Genomic DNA, 26336 nt, shown 5'->3' with positions numbered 1-26336 from the left:
CGTGTGCTATAAATTAGGTTGACATCCGGGACTTGGGTTTCGGATTAGGATTAGGATTTGAAGGCAAAATTCGGGTTTCAGATTTCCGTCTGATCATTTGTCATTAAAATTGATTGTGTTGTGTCTCTGCAGTGATATCAGCGTTTCTACGCTAGTATGACAAGAGAGTCGTGCTCGAGCCGTTGCGAAATGTTAAGTGGCAGATACGACACACAAGCAATGGAATTGCGTGTCTCCCAGCGTTGCGGTCACAATACGCCAAGTACGTCGGGAATGTCGCATTTGGACGTCAAAGCGCCCCGCGGGATTAGCGGCTGCTGATGAGCTGTCAGCAGCTTTGTTGGCCACAATAAAAGCGGAAGGAGCGCACGACAATTAGGGTGTCTGTCGGGTGTGATTGTCGTCTGCTCCGGAGGCGAGGATTACGACAGCCTCGCGTGTCAAAACCAGCCGTATTCGCTTCCCGCCGCGCCTTTCGTGTTGATTCGCATCTCCTCGCCAATTAAGATAATATGTCATAATTAGAGTTTGAGTTTAGCACCGTGAGAGTTTTTAATAATTGCACAGCCAAAAAAAACCTCTGCGGCGCTTTCGTCATCTTCACGCCTGACTGAGCGAGTCTGATTAGATGGCGACGCTAATCAGAGCAATTGTATACGTTTGTACACAACATGAAGCAAAGCGCTACAGTATTGTTTTTATGTTTGGGTTTCAAGTGGAAATTAGGCTTTGAAGCTAACTTTGGGCTTTCCAAGCAAATATTGGGGTTTAAAATCAGGGTTTGGTTTTCAGTTTATGGTGGGGTTTCAAATGAATTAAGATTGGAATCTAAGGTTTGGGTTTTAAATTAGGGTTTGGCGCCCTAAACCTCACTCATTTTTTTAACGCACGTGCAATTGGAAAGCCTGTACTGGTGGAATTTGAGTCGCAACGCCACGCCCAAATGAGCTGTAATAGATGTAATAGTAATGCATATATTTGTGAAGTTGTATTTTACAATTTCACAAGTGACTTCATGTTAAAGATTAGATAGCTCCTAATATGAAAAGAAAAATGCACTGAGCGGTCAGCAACGTCTTACCAATGCAATTATGCCATCTAGTGGCAGAAAAATGACCAACACAAATCAATATCACGCACAGTACAGTACATCTTTTTAATTGTAACTAAATTTATGAATTATTATGAAATTACTGTATCAATGACTAAAAGATGCAGCCATATTTCTATCAGTTTATTTTTTTTTCCCACTTTTATGTTAAGGGATGAAAACAAGAAAAACATTTTATTACATTACATTAAGAACAGATATAAAATGTGTGATTAATCGTGAGTTACTTATTGAAGGCATGCAATTCATTATGATTAAAAAATGTAATTGTCTGACACCCGCAATTTCAAGCCAACTATAAGGTTTCATATTAAGGTTTAAAACCTGCATCAGCGTTACTAACTTGGTTTAGGATTTCATCCACAATAACAAATTCCAAATGAGGGTTTGAGGTAATTGTTAAGATTTCAAACTAGGGTATAAAACCAGATTTAAGGTGTCAAATTATGCTTTCTTAAAATTCTCCCCACCAGGCTTTATTTACTGTAACTACACACAAGCACACGCACCCGCGAGTCAATATTGCCAGGAGGATATTCTTTGCCCTCGCCCCGGCGTGTCGCGCTATCAATACCCGCTCCCGGAGGATATTAACAGGCAGCGGGGGGGGGGCAGCAGTCGAGAAAGGAAGAAAACCAAAACCTGAAGACCATCTTTTGCATTTGGCAAAATTGGCCGCCACAAAGGAACTAACGGCGGATCCTGCCGGCGTAATTGTGTAATGATGCCAGGGCAGATGGGGCGCTCGCTGGCTGTCTTGCTCGCTTTAACTAGGACACGTTGTGCTCGCCTCTCCACAACAAAAGGCGAAGCGCCGTCACAGCCTCTTCAGCACCGAGTGGGCGGGAGAGTGAAAAGATGGAGGGGGAAAAAAAAATTAAAAAAAAGTCCAGAGTGGAGGACGAGCCAAAAGAGGGGAGGCTTACGTTCACCGGGCCGTTCCTCTGTGAGATCTGTTGCCACAGAAACAAACCCGCTGCCCAATCACTCAGCACTTCAAGAAACTTTTGTCATCCATCTCCAGGCCAGGCCCGACCCAGCTGAGATCCACATACAGGGTCCACACAGTGATACCTTGACTTAAGTCTTTAATACCTTTCGTGACCAAGCTCGTAACTCAATTTATTAAGATGTTCGGGACTAGCGGATTCACCTATTTGCATGTAAATAGAAAAAATACATATTTAGATTTTAATGATTTAATATTAAAATGCGGGGGGGGGGGGCAGCCTCCATTTCTCGTGAAAAACACTCATATTTTTGTTGAATGCATTTTTAAAAGACGACAGTATTTAAAGAAAATATTTTAAAATGTAAATATATATATTTTTTGGGGGGGGAATCCCAGTTTTTCATTGAAAAGGCTTATTGGAATTTTTTTTATATAATTTTTTTTGGGGGGGAGCAGTAAAAAAAATGTTCAGTGTATTTTTAACTCTTTGACTGCCAAAAACGTTAAATAACGTTTAGTAAAATCCTATGGAGGAGTGCCAAAGACGTTAAAAGACGTTTTTTTAAACAGAGGTGAAACTAACCATTTTCTATTGTTGATTACTGAAAAACGGAATAAGGTAGAAACAAACTTTTTTTTCTGATGAAAGATGAGAGTCCAATCTTTCATTTGGTAGTATGTGTGTCTCCATAGTCCAAACACATAATTTTCTGTGGACCTTGAAAGATCAGTCAAAAATGCTTAAATCGGCTGGCACCCACGGCATCCCTTTTCTGAAAACGTCTGGCAGTCAAAGAGATAATCAATGTCAATATTTTATTCAAATTTGGTATTTTTTATTTACATTTTTTTGGGGGGGGGGGGGCAGGCAGACCCATTTTTTTGTGGAAAATGCTTATTGGAGGTTTAGATTTTATTTTTATTTTTTTAAGCTTTTATTGTTGAATGCATTAGTGCTTGGTGGAGGGAGCTAATCCCCATTTTTCATTGAAAACGCGTGTTGGCCATTTAAAAAAGAAAAAAAGAAAAAAAAAGGATGTTTACAATATCAGTTTTGGATAGCAGAAGATTTGCAAACACAAATCTGCAAGCGAGTATGTTTGCATCCCGCCATCTGCGGCCAGCGTGGACTATTCTATTTCCACACGCACGGCTCCATATGGCACTAATGTACTGTACATAAACACAACACTCGGAGAGCAAACAGACCTTTGAGCATAATGAATTTTGTCACGGCGACGATTACGCTATGAAAATAGCACCCATTTAGAAGTCGGGGAAGTGGGCGGTGTGCGCTGTGCGGAGCGGCTGCCTTTCGCAGACGGAGAATGGCCGCCGGGGGTTGTTCAGTTGGGCCCTTTGAAGCCCACTGCAAAGTTTGCACTATTTTCACTTAAAAGAGAAAATGTCTGGGTTGAATATTTTCATGTTGAAATCACAGACTAACACAATACAATATTTGTATATTGCCAACAATAATTGGGATGAGTTGCATAGTACGATTAGTACGGTATTTCTATCCATGACTAGCACATATCCGTGTGGTTGGGTGTGCAATTGCCTCTAGATGCCACAAGATGGCGGCAGTGTACATTTTTTTCTATTGGACAACGCTATGGACTGACTAAATGAAAGTTAAACATAGGAACGTGCTGCAAAATGATGCCAGAGCAATATTTGAATTGTGACTATGATACTAAACAATTCCTCTTTAGTGCCTCCGTGTACATAATGTGATGAATGAATGAACATTATGAATTATTGTGCTGTAAAAACACTTGACATTTGTTATTGCTCCATACGGGCCACATAATCCGCATTTGTCACGTCGACCTCCGATGATTAATTGTCACATTCCCGAACTTTTGTTTTGCCTCTTTTGAGCGACGTGATCTGTGTGTCGCGTCTGGCCTCGAACCGCAGCGAAACATGTTGTTGCAAAGTAGGGTGTAACTTCCCCCGTGCCAGTCACAAAGTGCTGCTTTGGCGTTTCCTGGCTGGCAGCTGTTTGCAATTTGGCATGACGGCTCTCGCAGAAAGACCAGGAAAGCACCAGGGGCCGTTTTTTTTTTTGCCGTCGTCCGCAATTAGAAGGTGGTCTTGGTGTGCAGAGAGAGAAATCTGCCACTTGGACATTACGCGGCAATATGAGCCAATGCAAGGATTATTATTATTGTGTCAACTTGTCAAGTGCAGTGTTCATTGCAAGTTCAATTAACTAATGATAACAACGACATGCAATATGTGCAAGTTGGAATGCCCGACAGACTTGGAGATTTGAGTTTTTGGGTGCACTATGCTAATAAATAACCATAACAATATATAATATAGATATGTTCTTAATATCTGAGTCTTTTAACTCTTTGACTGCCAGACATTTTCAGAAAAGGGATGCCGTGGGTGCCAGCCGATTTAAGCATATGGACTGATCTTTCAAGGTCCACAGAAAATTATGTGTTTGGACTATGGAAACACACATACTAGCAAATGAAAGATTGGACTCGCATCTTTCATCAGAAAAAAAGAGTTTGTTTCTACCTTCTTCCGTTTTTCAGTAATCAACAATAGAAAATGGTTAGTTTCACCTCTGTTTTGAAACAAACGTCTTTTAACGTCTTTGGCACTCCTCCATAGGATTTTACTAAACGTTATTTAACGTTTTTGGCAGTCAAAGAGTTAGTGCATAAAAAAAAAAATCTAATGAAATATGACAATTTTTAGGCAGATTGCAATTTATTGATTAAATATGCAATACAATGGAAGTAAGGGAATGTTATTTACAGTATGAAGCACTTTTTCTCCTGGTTAAGAGAATCGTAACCTTTTACTATTAATACAACCAAAATTACTGATAAATCAGATCAAAATTAGGGGAAAAAAAGCTCATTTATGGATTTAAAAAAAAAAAGTTCAAATACACCAGGGAGCAAATGTGCGTTTTATTTTATTTTTTACTGAATTAGTTATATGAATAAATAAATATAAATACATGCAATACTGAATGCCATAGGTTGGCTAATGAATAGCATCAATAATTGCGGTGTAAATGCTGCACATGTAGACAAATAATATTGCAAATCTGTATTCTACTGCCCCCAGAAATTCTTTATGTTGTATTTAATGACTTTGTGTGACGTGTTTTTTCTTATTGAAATAAGTACAATACTGTATAATAGACTGGGGCCGTTTTGCTAAATGACTCCCCCCCCCCCCCCCACCAATGTATTTGTTTTGGTGTGCACTCTAGCGTTGCTAATTTATGATCATAAAAGTCAAAGTCAATGTATTCAAATGCGCTTTTTTAGCACATTTAGCAAATATTTCCGCTGATCCCAACTGTGCGACTTGCTGCATTTTCCGCAAAAAACGAGTACAACAGCGCGTCTGGCTGGCAATGCTGCTCGGAGCGCGGCCGTTCCTCTCCAGCCGCGATTACACCCACGGAGGATTTGCCGTCTTGTACTCCCCCATCGCGCTCCCCCCCCCCCCCCCCCGTCAATCCTCCTGCCGACGTTTATTGACCTTTTAGGAGAGATTTCCGCAACACTTGGAGCGGATACTCCCGCGCTCTGGCGGCGTGACCCTCGCGTCTTCTCTTTAAGAGTTGCGGGCCAGCGCAGACTCGGCCAACCGGTCGCCGTCCAGCTGCCAAAGCCAACAGGAGGCGCCGCAGCAAAAATAGTGAAAAAATGTGCACTTTACAGTCCATTTGCGCGCTGAAAACAGCCTGCTGCTGTTTTTCGCTGCGTTGAATTGGCGGCGAGACAAACATCTGATTTGTATTGTTTTTACCTTTGCTAAGGGCTTCTTGTTTTTGTGGGTTTTCAGGGGTTGTGATTAGGGTAAGGGTTAGGGTTGACGTTGAAGGGTAGCACAGTACAAGGATAGTTACGTTTTTCTGATTAAAAAAAAAAAAAAAAAAAAGGAAATCAAACTTTTACCTAAATAAAAGTAAAAAAAAAAGTTAAATATAACAGAAGTGTACTGAGGCAGTGATTCATTTGCGTACCACTGAAGAAGCCCCCCCGCGCACCATTTGACCAGGCTTGCCCAATCCTGGTGCTCGAGTGTTCGGAGTCCTGCAGGTGTTTCCGTCCTCCAACATACATCTAAACATCTAAAACCTGCAGGACTCCGGCTCTCAAGGACCAGGATTGGCGAAGCCTGCACTAGAGGTTTTTGGTCGAAGGGTGTAGGACGCAGGATGAAGGTTTTTACCTCGGGTTAAGGTAGGATTAGTATGGGTTTCGGTTTCGCTTGTGGTGTGGGTAGTGTTGGTGCTAAGGGTGATGCCAGGGTTTTGCTTTAATGGTAGCGATACCATTTCAGGGGGGGGGGGGGGGGGGTAAGTGGGTAAGGATCTAAGGATATGATTTCAATAAAGGTTTCAAGTAGAGGAAGGCTTGAGGATTTCATAGTGGTATGAGGGTAGGGTCAAGGTTTAAGGGTATGGTTTTGGGTAAGGCGTTAATTCTAGGGTTAGTGTTTGGCTTGAGGTCTGTTAAGGTTGACGGTCAATTTAAAGGGTTCAGACATGTTTATGGCAGGGATGTGATTTTTCCGCTAATTCGCGGAATTCCGCTTTTTTTTTTACCCCCCCCCCCCCAAAAAAAAAAAAAAATTATTATTATTTTTTTTTATAGTAGTTGATTGTGTATGCACATGACTCCGACAGATAACATCTTCTGCTATAACAAAGACATTTGTGGTATGCTCTAATATGAGTTACTTTTCATTTGGTCATGATACAATTATTTGTTCATGAAATTTGAACTCTTCAACATTATTTATGTGTTAACTTAGTAATCACATTAGTTAGATATGATGATATTCTCAGTGATAGTTTTTAAAAGCAAAGGCAGTCCAATGTTTTTGAATGTGACTGATTTTGAGTTGACTAAAACTGCCATTTTATATGGGATAGTTCAATATACATTGAAAATTTATGCTGTTGTTTTGTCTATTTCTTTGTCATGTGAGTGCATTGAAAGTACTTAAAAACACGGAAAACCCATGAGCTCCGGGGGGCTTTGGACCTAGCTGGGTGCCAGCGGCCCCCAGACCCCCGGCTAAATTTTCCGATAATTTCACTTTGGTCAAATCACATCCCTGTTATGGGGAATATGTTGTCACTGCCGGGGGGGAAGTCTTATGTCTTAGTGTTCCGGTTCCGGTTGGGTTTAGGGCTTGGCCTTGGGGAGTACGTGTTAATTTGCCCACATTAATGCCCATGAAGCAAAAAGCAGGATTGTCCAGAATTTTTGGCGGGTCTCTTATTGCGGTATGAAAGTTATTATCAAAGCTCCTCAGCAGTCCTGAAAAGTGGGAGGCGGGTCAATCAGTCTTGGGCCCCGCGCGCCCGTCTTGACGTTTTCCAGCGCTCGCTCGAACACACATGAATTAGATCAAATTCACTTTCTGGCAGCGGGACGGCCTCGCTGGCGCGGCCGGCAATAATCTAAATAGCAATCACATGATTCACTCGGGTTCCGTTTAACTGGAGCGCATTGTCTTCTCCTGGCCGTCCACAAAGTGCAGGCATTAACATCGTTGGCCGGTGCGGGTGTTTTATCTGGCGAGCGCCGCCTCATTTTTCGCCGAGCGTTTGGAAATGCGCTCCTCGTGCCTTTAACATGCCAAGCGTTAAATAGGTCAGTAACGTTTCCATCGCCTCTTGTCGGCTTTTGTAAAACACAGCCGACACGCGGAGGGGAGGGGGGGGGGGGGGCCCGCGTCGGCCGCGACGTGGACGCGGGCCAAGCGCATTAATGGCAACCAGGCCGACTCGGATGACATTGTTATTGCAGCCCTTCCCGGGAAAGTGCGGGCCGGCTGAAAATCTATATTTTGATTTATAGCACCGTCTGAATTTACGTTTCGAGCCTTTCGCAGAGGAGGGAAAACTGTGAGGGCCCCCCCGCGTCATCTGGTGTCGGAAAACGGGGGTTCCCCCTCCTGAGAATGTCCACCTGTAGCAAGAGATTGCGTTACGATGTTGCCTGGAGGCCTCTCGAGTGGGCGAGCGCTGTGAGAAATGGCTTGAAGGAAGAAGGAGGTCTTTGTGAAAAGGAAAGCAACGCGTTAGCAAGCACACGTTTGCGTTTGTTACCTCCGCCAGGGAGGTCTTCATCCTCGACACGGCGGATTTTCACCAAACTTGGCCGAGAAGCTGGAAACAAAACGGGAAAAAATCTGCACATTTCCTTTCATCTTAACAGCCAATTACAGTCAACCTGTTTGTCTAGCAATTTATGGGAAACCATATCAAAAAAATACTTAAAACGAGTCAAACCCACTTTTTAAATACATCAGAAACATTTTAATGCAAAAAAAGTGTATTGATGTACGTATTGTGTGATAAACTTGTGTATACATATTGTCTATCAACATGCTTATAGCTTTAGGAGGCGGGGCCTGGTGGAGTTTTTACTCAACTTAACTTACAAATTATGAAACGGCTGTTTTGAGAATTAAGAAAATGTAAAAAAAAAATAAAAAATCTATGATTTTCTGGAAAATATAAATAAAATATATGTATTATATATAAATATATGAAACAAAGTGTGATTTTGAAAAAATCTAATTAAAAATATTAAAATGCACAAAAAGTGCAATTTTTTAAAAAAAAATTTACAGATTTTTTTAAGGGAATAAAATCTACAAAATATAAAAAGTGTAACAGAAATATACAATTGTTTTTTGGTTTGTCAAATCTAAAACAAGTACCACTACCAATTTTAAAATTTTTTTTTAAGAATCAATTAAAAACAATTTTGCTCAAAAATAAAAGATATGAGCTAAATTTTTTTTATTTTTATTTTTTTTCCTTTTTTTTTCTTTACAGGAGAGCTCAGTATTGTTCATTCGATTTGACATCATCATTGCTCTCCTTTTTTTTTCTTTTTTTTTTAAACCAACAAATCAATTAAAAAAATTTAATAAATGTTTTTTTTTTTTTTTTTTAAATACATATACATATATATATACACACATATATATACACACATATATATATACCCTTTTTTTTGTATGTGGGTGAGTATGTGTATGTGTGTGTGTGTGTGTGTGTGTGTGTGTGTGTGTGTGTGTGTGTGTGTGTGTGTGTGTGTGTGCGTGCGTGTGTGTGTGTGTGTGTGTGTGTGTGTGCGTGCGTGCGAGCGTGTGTGTATTCATCAGTTCACCTAAAGCCCATTAAAAAAAAATCCCATACTAATAATAAATTTAAATTTATTTTGTTTTTATTTGTTTATTTAACAGGAATGGTACATGTTGGATGTAGCACATCCGCTTAGACACGGGCACGTGCTACGGCTCTGAAAGCACCTTTCAAGGTGAAATATTTGTTCTTTGCCTTTTGTACCGAACAGCGACCCGGACAAATGTGCCAAAGCGGCATCTTATCCAGGCGAAAGCGACTCTTGACGCTACTCGACGGATTCTCGCTGCTGTTTACCGTCTTAAAGATGACATTTATCTTTGTTTACCCGATGATGGATTGACTCCCTCGCGGATGTAAAGATGTTGTTCCATTTGTTTTGCTCAAGTGCGGTGATTTACCGGCAGAGTCCGGCGGCGCGTTAACGAGAGCAGAATTACGACGCATTCTCGCCATATCGCATCTCACCGTTTATTATTCGCTTGAAGTGATGATACGAATTTCCTTCTTTATGGCTTGCTATTAACTGCCTTATTTTTCACGGGAGACGGGGCGGCGGCTAATTTATCACCGGCGGCTCACATGTGGGGGGGTTGAGGCGGTTGGGGGCGAGGCAGGGTGTGAATGATGGATGGCTCCGGTGGTGTTGTCTGGCGCGCCGGCACCAGCCAAAAGGAATCTGGAAGGTTATCGGAGCGATAAATCCAAAGTTTTTTAACGTGTCACGATGCGCCGCCGCCGCCGCCGCCGCCGCCGCTCTTCTCGCCGTAAGCTGTCAGCAAAACAGAAAAATACCTGCTGGATAACAGATAATGGATGAGGGGGAAAGCGGGCTTTCGTCTGACTGCTTCAGAACCTCACTAGAACTCAGACATGTAAACACAATTCCAAAAAGAAAAAAAAAACTTGAGAAACACTTTGTTTACCATGTCATCAAAATTTGCATTTGAACATTTTTTTTAAAATACAAAAATGTGGATTTGAGAAATGATTACATATGTACCACATATCACATTTTTAATTAATTTTTAACTAATTTTAAATATTTTGAAAATTTTAAAATGTTAAATTGTTTCACATTGTACATGTTTAAAATATGTGAAACAAAGTGAATATAAAATTACTGAATATTTTAATCTTATAATAAAATTAAAAAAAAGAATTTACACACAAAAAAGTGAAACACGTATTTCACCAAATTTACTTTTTGGAAATTGAAAAAAAATGTGGAACAAATAAAAATAAATATTTAAAAAAAAACACTTGATAAAACTGTGCACATTTTATGAAAAGTGTATTTTTTTTTAAACAAATTTATGGAAATGGTTCCAAAGTGTGGGGGAAAAGTATAAAAATGTAAAATTGTGTTTAAAAATTTTTTTTAAAAATTCCAATTACAAAACACAAAAAGTTATACAGTAAAGCTAATTAACTGACGTGAACAAAGGCGCTCAAGTTTTTGTATTATGGGGAAGAGTTGACTCTGCGTCACTGGTCCTCGTTTTAGCCACGCCCCCAAAAAGCAATCTTCTTCAAGCATGTTGAATGTATTTAGAAATAAAGTCGAGAAGAGCGTTTCCATGTGACAGGATGACTTGCGCGTCCACTATTAAGAATGGACAGTATGTATGCTCTCCTTTTTATTTCATTGGATGAACTCCTTTTTATGTGTAAAGGAAACCGTTTCGTCGTGCGTGAACAACCGCTCGATTAGCGCAAAAATGATAGGCGGCTTTAACGCAGAGCGAGCGAGCTGATTGAATGACGGACGTCTGTCTCAAGGTCAGGCAGCGGCTAAGAGCTGTCTTTTTTTTTTTTTTTTTTTTTTTTTTTTTGCTTACCTGCGCAGACAAACGTAAGCGGAGAAGCTCGTCGTCGTTAATATTTCCACCCGGCCACGTCTGCAGAGGACATAAAGACGCCCGTAACTCGATAGCAGGGTGTTGTTTTTCTTCTTTTTTTTTTGTATTTCTTCTTTTTTTTTTTTTTACCTGTTCCTGTAGGACCATTTATATTCCGAGCCGAGTGTCCTGCTTGTCAAAGTCAAATGTAAAAGTGGCCTTTTCCGTCAAGGTGCAGACGATATGAAAGCAGATGTTTTGTGTGCTCGTCGCTCGCCGGGATGTTGAAGTCGCTGCCCACGCACGCACGCACCCACGCACGCACTCAGCCGTCGAATGTCATGACCGCCTGCAATAGTGGTTTCCATGGACGGTGAATGTTTTTGCACTTATCACTTGTTTGAACTGTAACTGATTCTAAAACACAGCTTACCTCTTTTTCATGGCTCACAGATTTTATTTTGAAAGCGCAAAGCGTGCGGGAAGGTCGCAGCTCTTGCTACTTATCTACTTATAAATGACAGCTTTCTCATTTTATATGCAACATCCTTTTACTCGTCCCACGTGTGGTTATTTACTTGAAACCTGCAGTGAAATGCACCCTGACCCCCCCCCCCCCCAACCCCTCCCCTGCAGCGTGCAGAGCTGGAGAGCTTCCTGGCCACCTCCAGAAGCTGTCGCCGCTTTTGCTTTGGGAGTCTTCTGTCAAGCTCCCCTTTAGAGCTTCATTACATTGGAATTGCATCATTAATAGTGCAGAAATGATTCCCGAGAACTCTGAGAACACATTGAGCCCAGGGGGGCGGGGGCGGGGGGCGGGGGGGAGGGGAGCTGAGACTGTGATGATGTCGTCATGTACACACAAAAGCAGTTTAAATAGCTCAAAGCAGTGTTTCCCAACCTTTGTTGCGCCAAGGCACATATTTTACGTGAGAAAAAATCTCACAAAAGTGAGTTATGTTCCAGACTAGGCATGGGCTGATTACCGCTTTGACGGTTTAACCCGGTTTTAGAAAGCCGAGGTTTCAATAACGCAAATACTGGCTGTCAGTAAGACACACTGTTTGTTCTGTTCATTCATTTACATTATCCGAAAAAAAAAAAAAGTTCCAGTGGGCACTAGTTAGCCCCAAGAACAATATGAGTAGCCTATGGGTCTGTTAAGACAGGAAAAAAAAGTGAACATTTTTTTTAAATTTTTTATTATTATTATTATTATTATTATTTAATTTTTTTCTGTAGAAAAAATATTATTATTTATTCAAACGCAACATGGTACATTTTTCTTCTGTACCAAATATTTTGTTCAAAATAAATTAGATTGCTTTCAATGGAAATTAAATACAGTACCGTCTTTATTTACCCAAATATTTCAAATAATAATATTCATACCGTGATCCTGCAATATTTTGCTCACAGTTATCATACCAGCGGAATGTAATATTGTCTATTCTAGGCCTAACCTAACCCATGATTAGTGAAAATCCGCTTAATACAGAAGTCATGCCATTTTTTTTATTTTTCAACCTATGAATGCTGTTGAATGTTGATGCGACGTCGTACAGTCAACTCGTTCACTAATGGATTCAACCCCTGCTTCCTACTCTCGTAAAGACAAAAGTACACCCTGCAGACAATCCGTCAGCATCATCCCATAATGCCGCCGCCGCCGTTTGCAGAGAGGGGGTGAGTGGGGGGGGGGGTGGTGGGGGTAAAGTCAGCGAGGGGTCAACCAATACTGCTTCCTGGCTATTCATGCTTTGTCACAAGCCCAATTATAGCACAGCGCCCCGGGCGGGATCGGGCCAACGCGCATGCAGGCGACTTCATTACCCAGGCGGGCCGCGCCGGTGAAATCAAGCAGCAGATGAGACCGAGATGCGGGGGGAGGCGTTTCTCAAGTACGCTGATTGCTCTTTGAAAGGTGCTTGTATGTTGTGGGTTTAGTTAACCGGCTTTAATACTCTTGGATGTCGTTACACTTGAAGGCAGCCATTCGCAAACCACTGCAGCAGTGCAGGAAATGATCCAATTCAATTCCAGTATTTCGTGTGAACATTTGTAATGACAGATATAAGTCAGTGGCCGTAACTGCTAGAACAAATGTTCATTTAAGCTGCGTATCCACCTGTTGCCATTTATACAGAATTTATGTTCAACTGATTCACACTAGCGCTGTCAAAATTGAGTAATCAATTATCAAATTCATCGACAACTATTTTAATAAGCGAGCAATCATTTGGAGCCATTTTTTTTTAAATGTAAAATTGTCCTAATCCTCTGATTTCAGCATATCAAGAGTAATTGGCTCACTGATTGCTGTAGTCTTTCATGAAAGAACATATTTATACGTTTTTGGGAGCTCTTCTCATTTACACATAAATGTGTTCTATTTTAAACATTAGCATGGTCCCAAAAACGCATTTATACGTTTAAAAACAAAACAAAACAAATGTATGCTAAAGCATACAGAAGGCTTTGATGCAGCCTCTGAACTGAAGAGGACGCTTGAAGCAATGGTAGTTATTACAAAAAAAGCCAGCAGGTGGCAGGAGGGTATAGGAGCTCAGCCAGGGCCATGTTGCAAAAAGGTCTTTTCCCCATGGTTTTAAACAGATTTGTGAATCATGATGTAACTTAGCTATATGCTAATGCTAATTGCTGCAAAATGGAAACAGATAGAAATATACTTTGTTTCCTGATGAAAGAAGGGATTTTTGGTAGGTTCCATGTTTTTATAGCCATAGAACACAATATTCTGTGGGCCTTGCAAAATCAGTCCAAATCCAGTAAAACAACCGGGAGCAAAGGGGGTTGCTTCAGTGAAAATGTCTGCCAGTCAATGAGTTAAAGTCAGAAACATTGACATTATTCAATGGCGTAAAACAGGAATTGACCAAATTGAAGGTTGGCTGTAATGGAAAATAAATGTAATGTTTTGCTTATGACTAAACCCAAATGTTTATCCTAACAGTTACAAAATTACCCAGAATTCCCTCTTCATCCCCCCCATGGAAAGTTTCCAATTTGGAGTACTTCCAAAATCATTTCCTTTCTTAAATTGCCACGGAAATTTAGCAGAAATTTTCCATCCCCTTTGAAAGCTGAAAAAAACAACATCGTCACACATAATCTGTGAATGGAAATGGTTTGTCTCCAGGGTGGAAACATACATAGACACATATAAATTTCTCCTTATCTCTTGCTGCTTTTGTTTTTATTAGTGTAGGAAGGCAGCTTCTGGCAAAAAGCAGAGGTGTTTTTAATCTCTGTGTGTGTGTGTGTGTGTGTTTGTCAGGCTTTTTCTGTGCGTGGGCGCGCCGTGTACTCATGCGCACGTTAGTGTGTGTGTGCCCGTTAACGACCCTGCAAAATGACAAGCTGAGTTGGCAGTGAGAGTACAGCCGAGGGTCACAGGGAGGGAGAGGAAGACGAGGAGGAGGAGGAGGAAAAGAAGGCCACTGCTGTGTTTCACCAGGCTGTCATCAGAGGGACAGCGGTGGCTTGATGTCGGGGGGGGGGGGGGGGAGGAGTCAGCGCGCCGGCGGCCGTCATGTATTCCCACCTGAGTGGGGCCGGCACATGTCGTTATTTACAGCCTAACCTTGGACGGGGGTGGTGGGGGGGGGGGGAGCTCATCACGGCGACGGGAGAATCAGATTGGACTTGACGTGTACCCGAGCCGCTGACCTTGATAAGTGCGAGGCGCCCGCAGCAAAGAAGGTTCCAGCAAGAAGACCGAGAAGAAGAGTGTGCACTTGTGTTGTCTTTCGCCGCCAATTTGCGCGTGCACGTTTTACGTCCGGCGGCGGGCGGGGAAGCGGCGAGGGGATGGATGGAAGCGGCGAGGGGATGGATGGCATCGGAAGAGGAGTGGAAATGACACTCTGGACCTGCACCCTCTTTTCAGTTCAACGCCATCGCAACAGTGGACAAAAAAAAAAAACAACCAAATATTTATTATAAATGATTGCATTTACTTCACAATTTTGAGAGTTTAAAAAACAAAAAAAATCACGTCAGAAAGTTATGTATGACTAACAAATGTCACAATACTTGCCACATTTCATGACAATTGGAAAAATCCCATGAGACTTCGGCAAATCCCATGAGATTCAATCAACATTTTGTTTCCCGAGACTTTAACAAATCTTGTGAGATTTCAACAAATTATGTGAGACTTCGAAAACATCACAAAACTTCAACGAATCCCAGATTTGAACATATTGCAGTAGACTTTTTTTAGACTTCAACATATTTCAGGAGACTGGAAAGAAGTTTGCAGGACTTTGTCATATATTGTTGAGATCTCGGCAGGTTCTACAAGTCTTCAACAAATGTCGCGAGACTTCGAAAATCTTTTGAGAGATTTCACCGTAGTTCAGAAGACTGAAAAAAAAAATCTCCATTTCAGCGTATTTTGCGAGACTTCAACAAATCTCATTGAATTTAAGCAGATTTTAACCAATCTTGCAGTATTTTACCAAATCCGTGAGACTTCACTTTCCGTGTTTGTTTGTTTTTTTTTGCTGGCCCCAGTGGATGATCCAGAAGCCCCACAAGGTGGCGACCTTCTTCGGCTGCATCGGCACCGACCGCTTCGGCGAGATCCTGAAGAAGAAGGCGGAGGAGGCGCACGTGGACGCCCGCTACTACGAGCAGAACCAGGAGCCGACCGGCACCTGCGCCGCCTGCATCACCGGCGACAACCGGTGCGTGACGCCACACAAAACCTTTTAACTCAACATGCGTGGAAAGAGACCGACTGCGCTCCCGAGCGCTAACAGACAAATCCGTCTATTATTATCTTACGTTCCTAAAACTCGTCGTAATTATAGTGAACGTGTCCTTCGTTTTTGTCTTTGCCACTTAATATCATACATGAGCTTTCAGGATTTATTTTAAACATATTTATTTCAATACGTCCGTACAGAAGAAGGAATGTCAAGCAATCATTTAAGAATTGTAATTTCCTTACTTAATTACACACTACAGTACCTGGACCTTTTTTTTCTTCTTTTTTTTTTTTTTTTTTTTTATCTTGCACTCATCAAATACTTGCTAGGCGTATTAGGGCCACCTCTAAATATTTTTTATTTTTCTGAGAAAAAAACTCGCAAATTTGCCACTTTATAAAGTGTCAGATTTGGGGGGGGAAGACTTTTTTTTTTTTTTTTCAAATCGGCAACTTAAAAAACTCGGAAATTTATGAGTAAATTTTTTTAGTAGTTTTTTGCCCTCTGAATATGTAAAAAAATAAAATAAAATTATACGTGGCCCTCTGTCGTAAATACTCCTTAAATATATATATATATATTTTTTTTTTTAAATAATAACGTGTTATATAAAAAAATAAAACTACACTAAAAACAAATTAAAACTAACTACATTAAAAAACCAAAAAGTCAAATCTATAATGAAAAATCCCCAACTATTCCAACCCTGATACAAAACACTACACGGGGCTAAAAGATGTGAAATTGCCATCCATGACGCTCAGTCAGCCTGCTCACTGCCTTGCTCGATGGTCTCGGCGGGGGCACGCTTGTCCGATGTTGATGGGCGACGCGTGAAAAGGTCACGCGGCGCGTTGAGGCCGACCGGCGGCAGAAGATTTCTTGCGGGTCTTCCTCAGCTTGCAAGACGACAGCAAAGGTCACTCAACTGACAGCCGCTGATGCCTTCAAATCCTTCCGACGAGTCCGCCATTGGACTTGAATCCAAAGTTATTCGTATTGCTTGAGATGGCTTAACGGAATCAAAATGGTTGTTTTTTTTCTCTCTCTCTCTCAGGGCAATCGCGCCTTGTTGCTGGAAAATTGCCAGAGAAATCACACTCAACTTTTTGTTTATAATTTTCTAGTGTTTTGTTTCATTGGAAGATGAATGGAAGTTGGATCTGAGTCATGTTTAACTCTTTGACTGCCAGACGTTTTCAGAAACGGGATGTCGCCAGTGCCAGCCGATTTAAGCATTTTGACTGATCTTTCAAGGTCCACAGAAAATTATGTGTTTGGACTATTGGACACATACTCGCATGCAGATTTGTGTTTGCAAATCTTCTGCTATCCAAAACTGATATTGTAAACATCCCTTTTATTTTTTTCTTTTTTTTTTTAAATGGCCAACACGCGTTTTCAATGAAAAATGGGGATTAGCTCCCTCCACCAAGCACTAATGCATTCAACAATAAAAGCTTAAAAAAAATTTTAAAAAATCTAAACCTCCAATAAGCATTTTCCACAAAAAATGGGTCTGCCTGCCCCCCCCCCCCCCAAAAAAAAAATGTAAATAAAAAATACCAAATTTGAATAAAATATTGACATTGATTATCTCTTTGACTGCCAGACGTTTTCAGAAAAGGGATGCCGTGGGTGCCAGCCGATTTAAGCATTTTTGACTGATCTTTCAAGGTCCACAGAAAATGATGTGTTTGGACTATTGAAACACATACTCGCATGCAGATTTGTGTTTGCAAATCTTCTGCTATCCAAAACTGATATTGTAAACATCCCTTTTTTTTTTTTTAAATGGCCAACACGCGTTTTCAATGAAAAATGGGGATTAGCTCCCTCCACCAAGCACTAATGCATTCAACAATAAAAGCTTAAAAAAAAATTAAAAAAATCTAAACCTCCAATAAGCATTTTCCACAAAAAATGGGTCTGCCTGCCCCCCCTCCCCAAAAAAAAAATGTAAATAAAAAATACCAAATTTGAATAAAATATTGACATTGATTATCTCTTTGACTGCCAGACGTTTTCAGAAAAGGGATGCCGTGGGTGCCAGCCGATTTAAGCATTTTTGACTGATCTTTCAAGGTCCACAGAAAATGTTGTGTTTGGACTATGGAAACACACATACTACCAAATGAAAGATTGGACTCTCATCTTTCATCAGAAAAAAAAAGTTTGTTTCTACCTTATTCCGTTTTTCAGTAATCAACAATAGAAAATGGTTAGTTTCACCTCTGTTTTGAAACAAACGTCTTTTAACGTCTTTGGCACTCCTCCATAGGATTTTACTTAACGTTATTTAACGTTTTTGGCAGTCAAAGAGTTGTTAAGTGGAAAAATTCAGGGTGGAACGTGAACGGATGAGGGACCCAAATGCAGGGAATCAAGTGCGATGCCTGCCTACTTTTCATTGCTTGCATTTCGCAGCCCTCGCATCTCATCTGCTCTTTCGTCATTGAAATTCCCGAAATGCGCCGGCGAAAGCGCTTTGTGTTGCGGCACCTGCTCTCATCAAGTAGCTCTGATTGTTGCACTCACTTTGATGGGCGCTCATAAAGAGGGGGGGCTGCCAGCTAATGGCCCGTGTTAAGATAATGCCACCTGCCTCTCTTTATATGCGCCACTCCCAACTAACCACCAACATCAGCACTCGCAGCTCAAGTGATCATCGTGTGCTACTTGTTTTTTCACCCGCACTCGCGTTGGGGCTCTTCCGTGTTGGCAGCTGTAAAAACACATTTTGCCACACAATTGGATCGTTCTGTGTTGCTATATAATATCAATCAATACACACCAGTCAAAACATCAGTGTTGTGACTATAATAATATTGATGCTGTGACTGTATCTCCCCCCCCCACCCCACAACCCCCCCCCCCCCCCCCTCAAAATGATAACGGTATCCAGAGGATGGATGAATGGACGGTTACAATGAAGCAAAAAGCCTGATAGCAGGCATCGAATAACTACCACCTTAAATTAATCGGGTACTCATGGAGGCTGCCGATTACATCTACCGATATACAAGTAAAAAAAAAATAAAAAATCTGACATCAAGTGAGTCCTCCTTGGCAGTAGTTGGCGCTATACTGCGTCATTTTTACACATTGGTCAAATCATCATCTGCACTTGAAAGAAAGGTAAAAAAAATCGTAAATGAAATTTTACCCGTCAAAAATACTAGTGGTTTCAATACTGTGTATCAATGAGTGCATGCTTGCTGTGGTATCGGTCTTAACTCTTTGACTGCCAAAAACGTTAAATAACGTTTAGTAAAATCCTATGGAGGAGTGCCAAAGACGTTAAAAGACGTTTGTTTCAAAACAGAGGTGAAACTAACCATTTTCTATTGTGGATTACTGAAAAACGGAATAAGGTAGAAACAAACTTTTTTTTTTCTGATGAAAGATGAGAGTCCAATCTTTTTTGGGTAGTATGTGTGTTTCCATAGTCCAAACACATAATTTTCTATGGACCTTGAAAGATCAGTCAAAATGCTTAAAATCGGCTGGCACCCACGGCATCCCTTTTCTGAAAACGTCTGGCAGTCAAAGAGTTAAAATGAGCGTCAAATAACTAGTTTTCCTTTTTGAGAAAATAATTATTATACTATTTATGCTACGCTCGTAACTATTTGTACAGTTTTTTGCAGGCCTTATTTCAAGGTATCGGTTCTCACGACGGTGGGCGAAACCAGTATCTGCTGCCCCCTCGTGGCCGTTTTATGATCAGGAACTAGAAAAGCCAAACTAGAAGAATAGAAAACTGCCAGTAATTTTAAGGAGAAATGTCAAACTTCCCCGTCTAATATTTCTGACGGTGATGCAGAGTATGCGGTAATGATGAATTGCGACGCAGCCAATATGTCCGTTTCCTGAAGTTGCTCACATACGTGACGCGTGTCGTGCAGGTCCCTGGTGGCCAACCTGGCCGCAGCGCAGTGCTACAAGAAGGAGCAACATCTGGACCTGGAAAGCAACTGGGAGCTGGCGACCAAAGCCAAAGTCTACTACATCGCCGTGAGTGTCAACATGGCCATTGTGCGCTCTACTTGGCCACAAGTGTCTGTCAACGTCTGCATTATGCAGTCAAATGAGCCGTTTTTACCCGGCAGCTCCGTTCGCTCGCCGCCTGCCTCCGCATTGTTGTCGGTGGAATGTTTCCATTTGTCCCTTTTGAAGACCGACGCCGGGCAAACAATCGGGTGCTGCTCAAGTGTCAAATGTGCTTTCGAGACACACCAGCAAATGTCGACACGCCAGGATGCTCGTCTCATTTCTCTCGGTTGAGATTTTTCCTCCCAATTCAAGCAGATCGGTGTGTGTGTTTTTTTCTCTGCCTTGGAAAGGTCGCCACATTCCAGTTTGTTACCCAATCCAGGCTGTAAAACAATCCAAAAAGATCGCAGTGTTCCTCCCCCGACACCCGACACTCCAAAAAGAGAATTGTTGAACCGATTTAGCATTAAACGGAGAATTGTTGACCAACTTCATAAAATTGCTTCAAGTGGTAAACACACGATTGAATTAAAATAATACAAAGTCAATATATTAAATTTAATGAACTCATAATTGATTACATTCAATATATTCACTTTGGATTAATTTGATTAATTTAATATCTATCACTATTAATTATAATTGATATATATATATCTCAATTATCACTTAATTAATTGAATATATCATTTAATATATAACACACGATTGAATTAAAATAATACAAAGTCAATATATTAAATTTAATGAACTCATAATTAATTACATTCAATATATTCACTTTGGATTAATTTGATTAATTTAATATATATCACTATTAATTATAATTGATATATATATCTCAATTATCACTTAATTGAATATATAATTTAATATATATATTGCTTTAGATTAATTTAATTAAATGTTTGTATCACTTTGGATTAATTTAATTAATTCCACATATATATATCTATATATAATTAATCCAATCATGTATTACCACTTGAAGCAATTGTATTAAATTGGTCAACAATTCTCTTTTTAGAGTGTAATTTGGTGAATTGTATGGAAAATCACAAGTCGGGGAAAAATTTTTAAATATTTCAATATAATATTGATACTGACATTGATTATGGTTGTACAATTTAGGAAGGTTTATATAGTTTATTTATATATGTATCATTTTTTTTTCCCCAAAGATGTGCCCCCTCCTTATATAGCCTTGCTGTCTTATTAGCAAGCATGGCACATTCTGTCATTTGGCAGCTGAGCTAAATGGGGAGGTGTGGGGGGGGGGGGGAGCTTCCGTGGGATTTGAATTGCGGGTTGCGGGGGTTCAAAGTGGGCCTCAAATGGGCGTTTGAGCAACTCCTTCCCGTCCACATCCCAAATGTGATGACCATCGCGACGTGCGCAACCGCCGCCGTACTCCTTATATGGATCCGCATCCTCCTCTTCCTCATCTTCATCATGGCTGGTGGCGGAAGCGGCGCCGGCAGGCAGGCAGGCAGGCAGGAAGCGCTTGGCGTTTCCCACAAAGAGAGAGAATGTTGAAGCTCTGCCAAACGCTCGCTGGCAGGCTGTTGCTAGGAAATGTGGCTCCTTAGGCAAAGCATTGCACAAAGAGGAATAACAAAGGCGGGAGAGGATGGGGATGGGCGGGGGGGGGGGGGGTGACGGGGGTGCGGAATCGCTCACAGCGTTCACTCACTAACAGACTGGAGAGTGACAAGCATAATATCCACATTTGATGCTGGTGTGGCCAGACTTGTGTCAGGAGACAAAAGGAGATGATGCAGATGTTTAGTCAGGCTGTTCAGATTTGACACTTTACAAAATTGCCACCGAAAACGATCCTATCAATCTCTATCACTCACACACACACACGCGGAACAATCGCACCGGCATCGGACAACTGTATCGATACTGTATCATAAAAGAAATCCGTGCGTTACAAGCCAATATGGATGTTTTCTCTCACCCCTGGCGGACGCTAATGAAATCGATACCTTGTGGCGAGATCAAACAATGCGCGCCGATTTTGCCATTTAGTCGCAGCCCGCGCGGTAAAAAAAACGCCGGCCGGGGGAGGCGGACGTATTGACGTATTGTGTGAGTGACTGTAATTGCTCGGGATGATGTGTTCATGCTGGCCCAGTTAGCCTCCCTCCCTCCCTCACGTCCTTCCTCTCAATGCCACTGCCCCCCCCCCTTCCCCCCCCCCCCCCCATGTTCTTCTTTTATCCACTCTGCAGCATCACCGCCGGCTTGTTTTTCTTCGCACCGAGCGCTTTGCCCTGTAATTTGATCTGCGCCGGCCGCATGCATCCTTCGGCGTGACACTTTGAATGAACCCGCTTGCCATGCACCGTCACAACCAAATCGATTTGAAAAAAAAATGATCGGAAATTCAATTACAATTTCAATGATTACGCTCCACAATTGCAACACAGTAAAAAAAGATTATTAAGAATTTTTTTTTAGTTGTTTTAACATTTGCCTTTTTTTCAATTTTTTTTATTTGTCTTAATATTTTTTAGGTTTAAACATTTGTTTTGTCAAACGAATTGTTATTTTCCCCCCTATAATGGAGCATCCCTGCATGTCTGCGAGGATGATGGCGAGGGCGGGCAGTAGACGAGCAAAACAATTGGCTGTAAAAAGGCCCCGTTAATTACCGGCGGGGCGCAGATGGTCACAAATAAGCCAAGGAGAGATGGAGGAGACGCCGGCCGCCCTCTGCCAACTGGCCCCCGCCGGGCAGCGGCTAAATAAGCGCCGGCTAGCAAAACAGCCAGCGTCGTTTGCGACACTTTGCAAAATTCAATTCGAAAGCTCAACGCTGCGGATTGTTTGGCCAACATGTGCCATCTTTTTTGCCGTTGACTGGCAAATGCTGATCCATATTGTGGGTCGCAATTTGTGATTGCTGTCGTGATGGTTTGATATCAGGATGACGTGCAATATTGATGCATGAGCTTCTCCAAATATCAATATTGTTAATATTGCACCTCACGTGTTTGTTATTGTCGTTTGGAAATGCAACATCAACGCTAATCCAATTACTACTATATTGTTTATGTTTTGCTTGAGACTGTTCCTTTGCCTCCATGGGTTGCTGCAGTTTTGGTTAGCAACATAGTTGAAATGGTCTGTGAACTGCGATTGAGTTCATAGACTCCAAAAATGTATTTTTGTCATCATAACACTTTTTGTCAATGTCACTCCACTTTTCGTTTCGTTTTTTGCACTCATTGTAGAGGAAAGGACATTCCAACCCGATTCATTCACACGCGCACACATTATTGCTCCTCCTGGCCAACCACGCAATCAGGAAAAAACAAAATCAACGTGGGAGGTCGTCCTCCATCCTGCTAACTAACCCGCTAAGTGCAACCAGGGTCGAGGGTTAGCAAGCGCGGCCGCGCGTCCTCACGCTGACCTTGAGCTTCCCGGACACTATTTGTCTCCGCCGTTGCTTTTTCCTCCCGCCTCTCCCTTCTTCCTCGCCACACTGCCACACTGCGCCACTCCCCAACACCCCCCCCCCCCCCCCACGACACCCCCGTGTCCTTACACGTTGCTCGGGAGGGATCACGAGGCGAAATGCAGCCAGGGAAGGAAAAGGGGGAGGAACGGGTGAAGAGAAATGGAGAGGGGAGACAAAAGTCACCAACCTGTAGGCACCAGGTAGCCCTCGAGGACCGCATGAGTCGCCGACAGGCTCGTTCCAAAAATAGCTCGCCAGTACATTGGGATTTTCTAGAAATGTTGGGGAATCATTTTTTTCTGCCATAATAAATGTACATATTCAAAAAACAAAAAAAAACAATAATATTCTGAAAAACAGTATTCAATAAAGGGACAAAATATATTTAAAAAAAGAAAAGAAACAAATATTGAAAAAAAGGGAAAAAATATATATTTTTAAGAAAAACAGATAATTCCACAAAATAGAAAAATATTGGAAAAAATAGGAACAATATCTGAAAAAGAGAAATATCCCCCAAAATAGAAAAAAAAAATTCTTAAAAAAGGGGAAAAAAATCTGAAAAACAGACAAAAAATATTCTGAAAAACTGATGAAAAGATGAATTTGAAAAACTTAAAAAAAATAATATATTCAAACCAACAAAGAAGCACCCACCGCCATCCCCCAAAAAGCAAATTTAAAAGTTTTTCTCCAAGTGAAATGCAATACGATTCTGTGTATAAATTGATCATCTGAAAATGGAAACAATGGAAGAATTTCGTATTGCAGTTTTTTGGGAATATATATATTTTTTTATATATAACTTTTTTTTGCCATAATAAATGTATATATTTAAAAAAAAAACTGACAAAAATATTCTGAAAAACAATATTAAGAAAAAAATATTTAAAAAAAAAACAGAAAATGATATTCTGAAAAACTGTAAAAACAAGAGAACACAAGACTAAAATGCAGCCATGGAAAAGAAAAAAAAGTGGGAGGGTTGTTTGAGAAGGCGGGGCCAAAACTGGCAGTGTCCCCGCTTTGTTTGCAGGCGAGCAGTTACGATGCCGCTCACCCAGCAAACTGAATGGCCGCCCGCATTTACATGCCAAGTTCCACTTGTGGTGAGGCTTATTGAAAACATTTGTACTTGATTTCATCTTCTTTCAAATCCACTTCCCCGCGGGTCAACGTCCCCCTCGTGTTTGTGTGCAAAAAAGTCTGCTACATCTCAGGATGGATATTTTGTTCCAACCCAAAATGATAGCATAGCGATATTTTTGTGTACAGTCATGATATCGAATGTGAACGGCATCATCTTTCCGATACGCTTTTGTGATATCGCTGCATTTGCTCTTACGCTGGCCAAAGCCTACCTGTTCGGCGCCCCCCACTGGCGCTTTGCAGGGACTACAACATCCCTTTTATCAGGCTGACAATTCTGTCAATCGCCGCCAATTGCGTCAATAATCGTTCCCTAATTGCCGAATCTGCGACGGCGGCGCCCCGACAAGTCGGCATGTGTGGCCAATTATGGAATTTCAATCAAGTCTAATAAGACGCCTTCGAGTGTCTGTCTTTCAACGGCAATTTTGAACACGCATGTGGGAAGCGCGCCTGGGCTACACCTGCCTAATTGAGTGGTAATGAGCTGTCGGGAGTATTGTGCGTGTGTGTGTGTGTGGGGGGGGGGGGACGTGGGGGGTCTGCGGGGGTGTGGCCCCTCCACCAGTGGGATGTGCAGTCCCCGCAGGCATGAGGGAGCGCCTGCAAGCTCTTGCAAGCTCGAAAGTAAATGAGAACAAATCATTTGCTATTCTACTTAAGTCGATTTTGCTTAAACTTCTGCGCTTTAAAAACAGTTGGGTCCAAATGAACCCAACTATGGGTCAAAAATGGACCGATCCACTACGTACTACTACTAAGAAATGTTTTTTTTTAGTGTAAAACAACGTGTAAATATTGGTCAGATCCTTTACTTGGGTCCAAAAATTGGGTCAAATTGACCCATAAAGGGGATCGGTCAATTGATCAATTATTGGGTTACTTTTGACCCAACTGTTTTTAGAGTGTAGTTGAGCGTTTATTTTCTGCCCACTTTTCATTTCGACTCTCTACATTGTCTGACTTGATTTACTGCCATAATAGTCCTTTTTTCAACTCGCGCGTGCGTCTGCTAACATTGTTGACATTACTGTCATTCCAAAAACACATCTTCTTACACTCTAAAAACAGTTGGGGGAAAAGTAACCCAACTAAGGATCAAAATGGACACCATCCACTATATGGGTCGATTTGACCCAACTTCGAGTCAAGAAATGGCTCTATTAAAAAAAAAATTGATTTTTATTCTGGAATATCGCCCAGGCGTACCTAACTGCAACTTCACTACAGAAGTATTATTTTTTTACTTAAAAAAAAATGGAATCATCATTATTGATTGAAGTAAATGAAAATATCATGCGCGTGTCCATCACCACAAAAAAAGATCAAAACGATCCACCGTCACCGAGCCAAAAGCAAAAAAAAAACGCCGAAACGCAGCATGACAGAAGTCAACGGGAAATGCAAACGAGTGTCTCTGTTGTTGACTGCGGCAAAATGTGTCGCCGGGCGCGAGTCGCATCTGCATTTGGTTTTGCGATATTGTTGATCGATGCTGAGTGGAAGAACTTACAAGTCGGTTCTTCTTGTTGTTGTTATTGCCAGCGCCATCATTTGATTCCAAAGGAAAATGCTTTAATCCACTGCATCTTGGGTAATTGTCTCTTGGGTAAAGGGGGCGGATTTTTTTTTTTTTTTTTGTTTTGGGCTCTGGCGGCCCTCCAGGCTGTTGCCGTTCTGATTGTCTTACATTGTAAAAACACTTTAGCTTGAACTCGAGTGTCTTTTTTTTCATCCCAGATGAGCGCGTGCGCATCTGCTCCGATCCGCTCTTTTTCTTTTCTTTGCCCAACAACTCTTACTGCCTCGTAGAATCGCCCCCCCGCCCCCCCACGCTACACCCGCCCGCCATCGGAGCGAGCTTTAATTGAATCGACTTGAGTAATTATTTGCCGAGTAATGGCGAGGCGAGGGGAAATAAAT

The 26336-nt window shown here is 41.4% G+C and overlaps 1 protein-coding gene across 4 annotated transcripts in view; it reads left to right on the top strand.

Annotated features, from left to right (window-relative positions):
• The window catches only part of LOC144038697 (adenosine kinase-like), an 88220-nt gene that overhangs the window by 24280 nt on the left and 37604 nt on the right, over nucleotides 1-26336 (top strand). For all 4 annotated transcript variants that reach the window (XM_077551379.1, XM_077551380.1, XM_077551381.1 and 1 more), the window contains exons 5-6: nucleotides 15600-15772; nucleotides 19705-19813. In XM_077551379.1, the coding sequence (XP_077407505.1) occupies nucleotides 15600-15772; nucleotides 19705-19813 (282 nt within the window). The remainder of the gene's footprint in view (nucleotides 1-15599; nucleotides 15773-19704; nucleotides 19814-26336) is intronic.

Source organism: Vanacampus margaritifer, chromosome 18 (genome assembly GCF_051991255.1).
Source record: "Vanacampus margaritifer isolate UIUO_Vmar chromosome 18, RoL_Vmar_1.0, whole genome shotgun sequence".
Taxonomy (NCBI): domain Eukaryota; kingdom Metazoa; phylum Chordata; class Actinopteri; order Syngnathiformes; family Syngnathidae; genus Vanacampus; species Vanacampus margaritifer.
The sequence above is the reverse complement of the archived record's forward strand: the minus strand, read 5'-3'. Positions and strand labels throughout refer to the sequence as shown.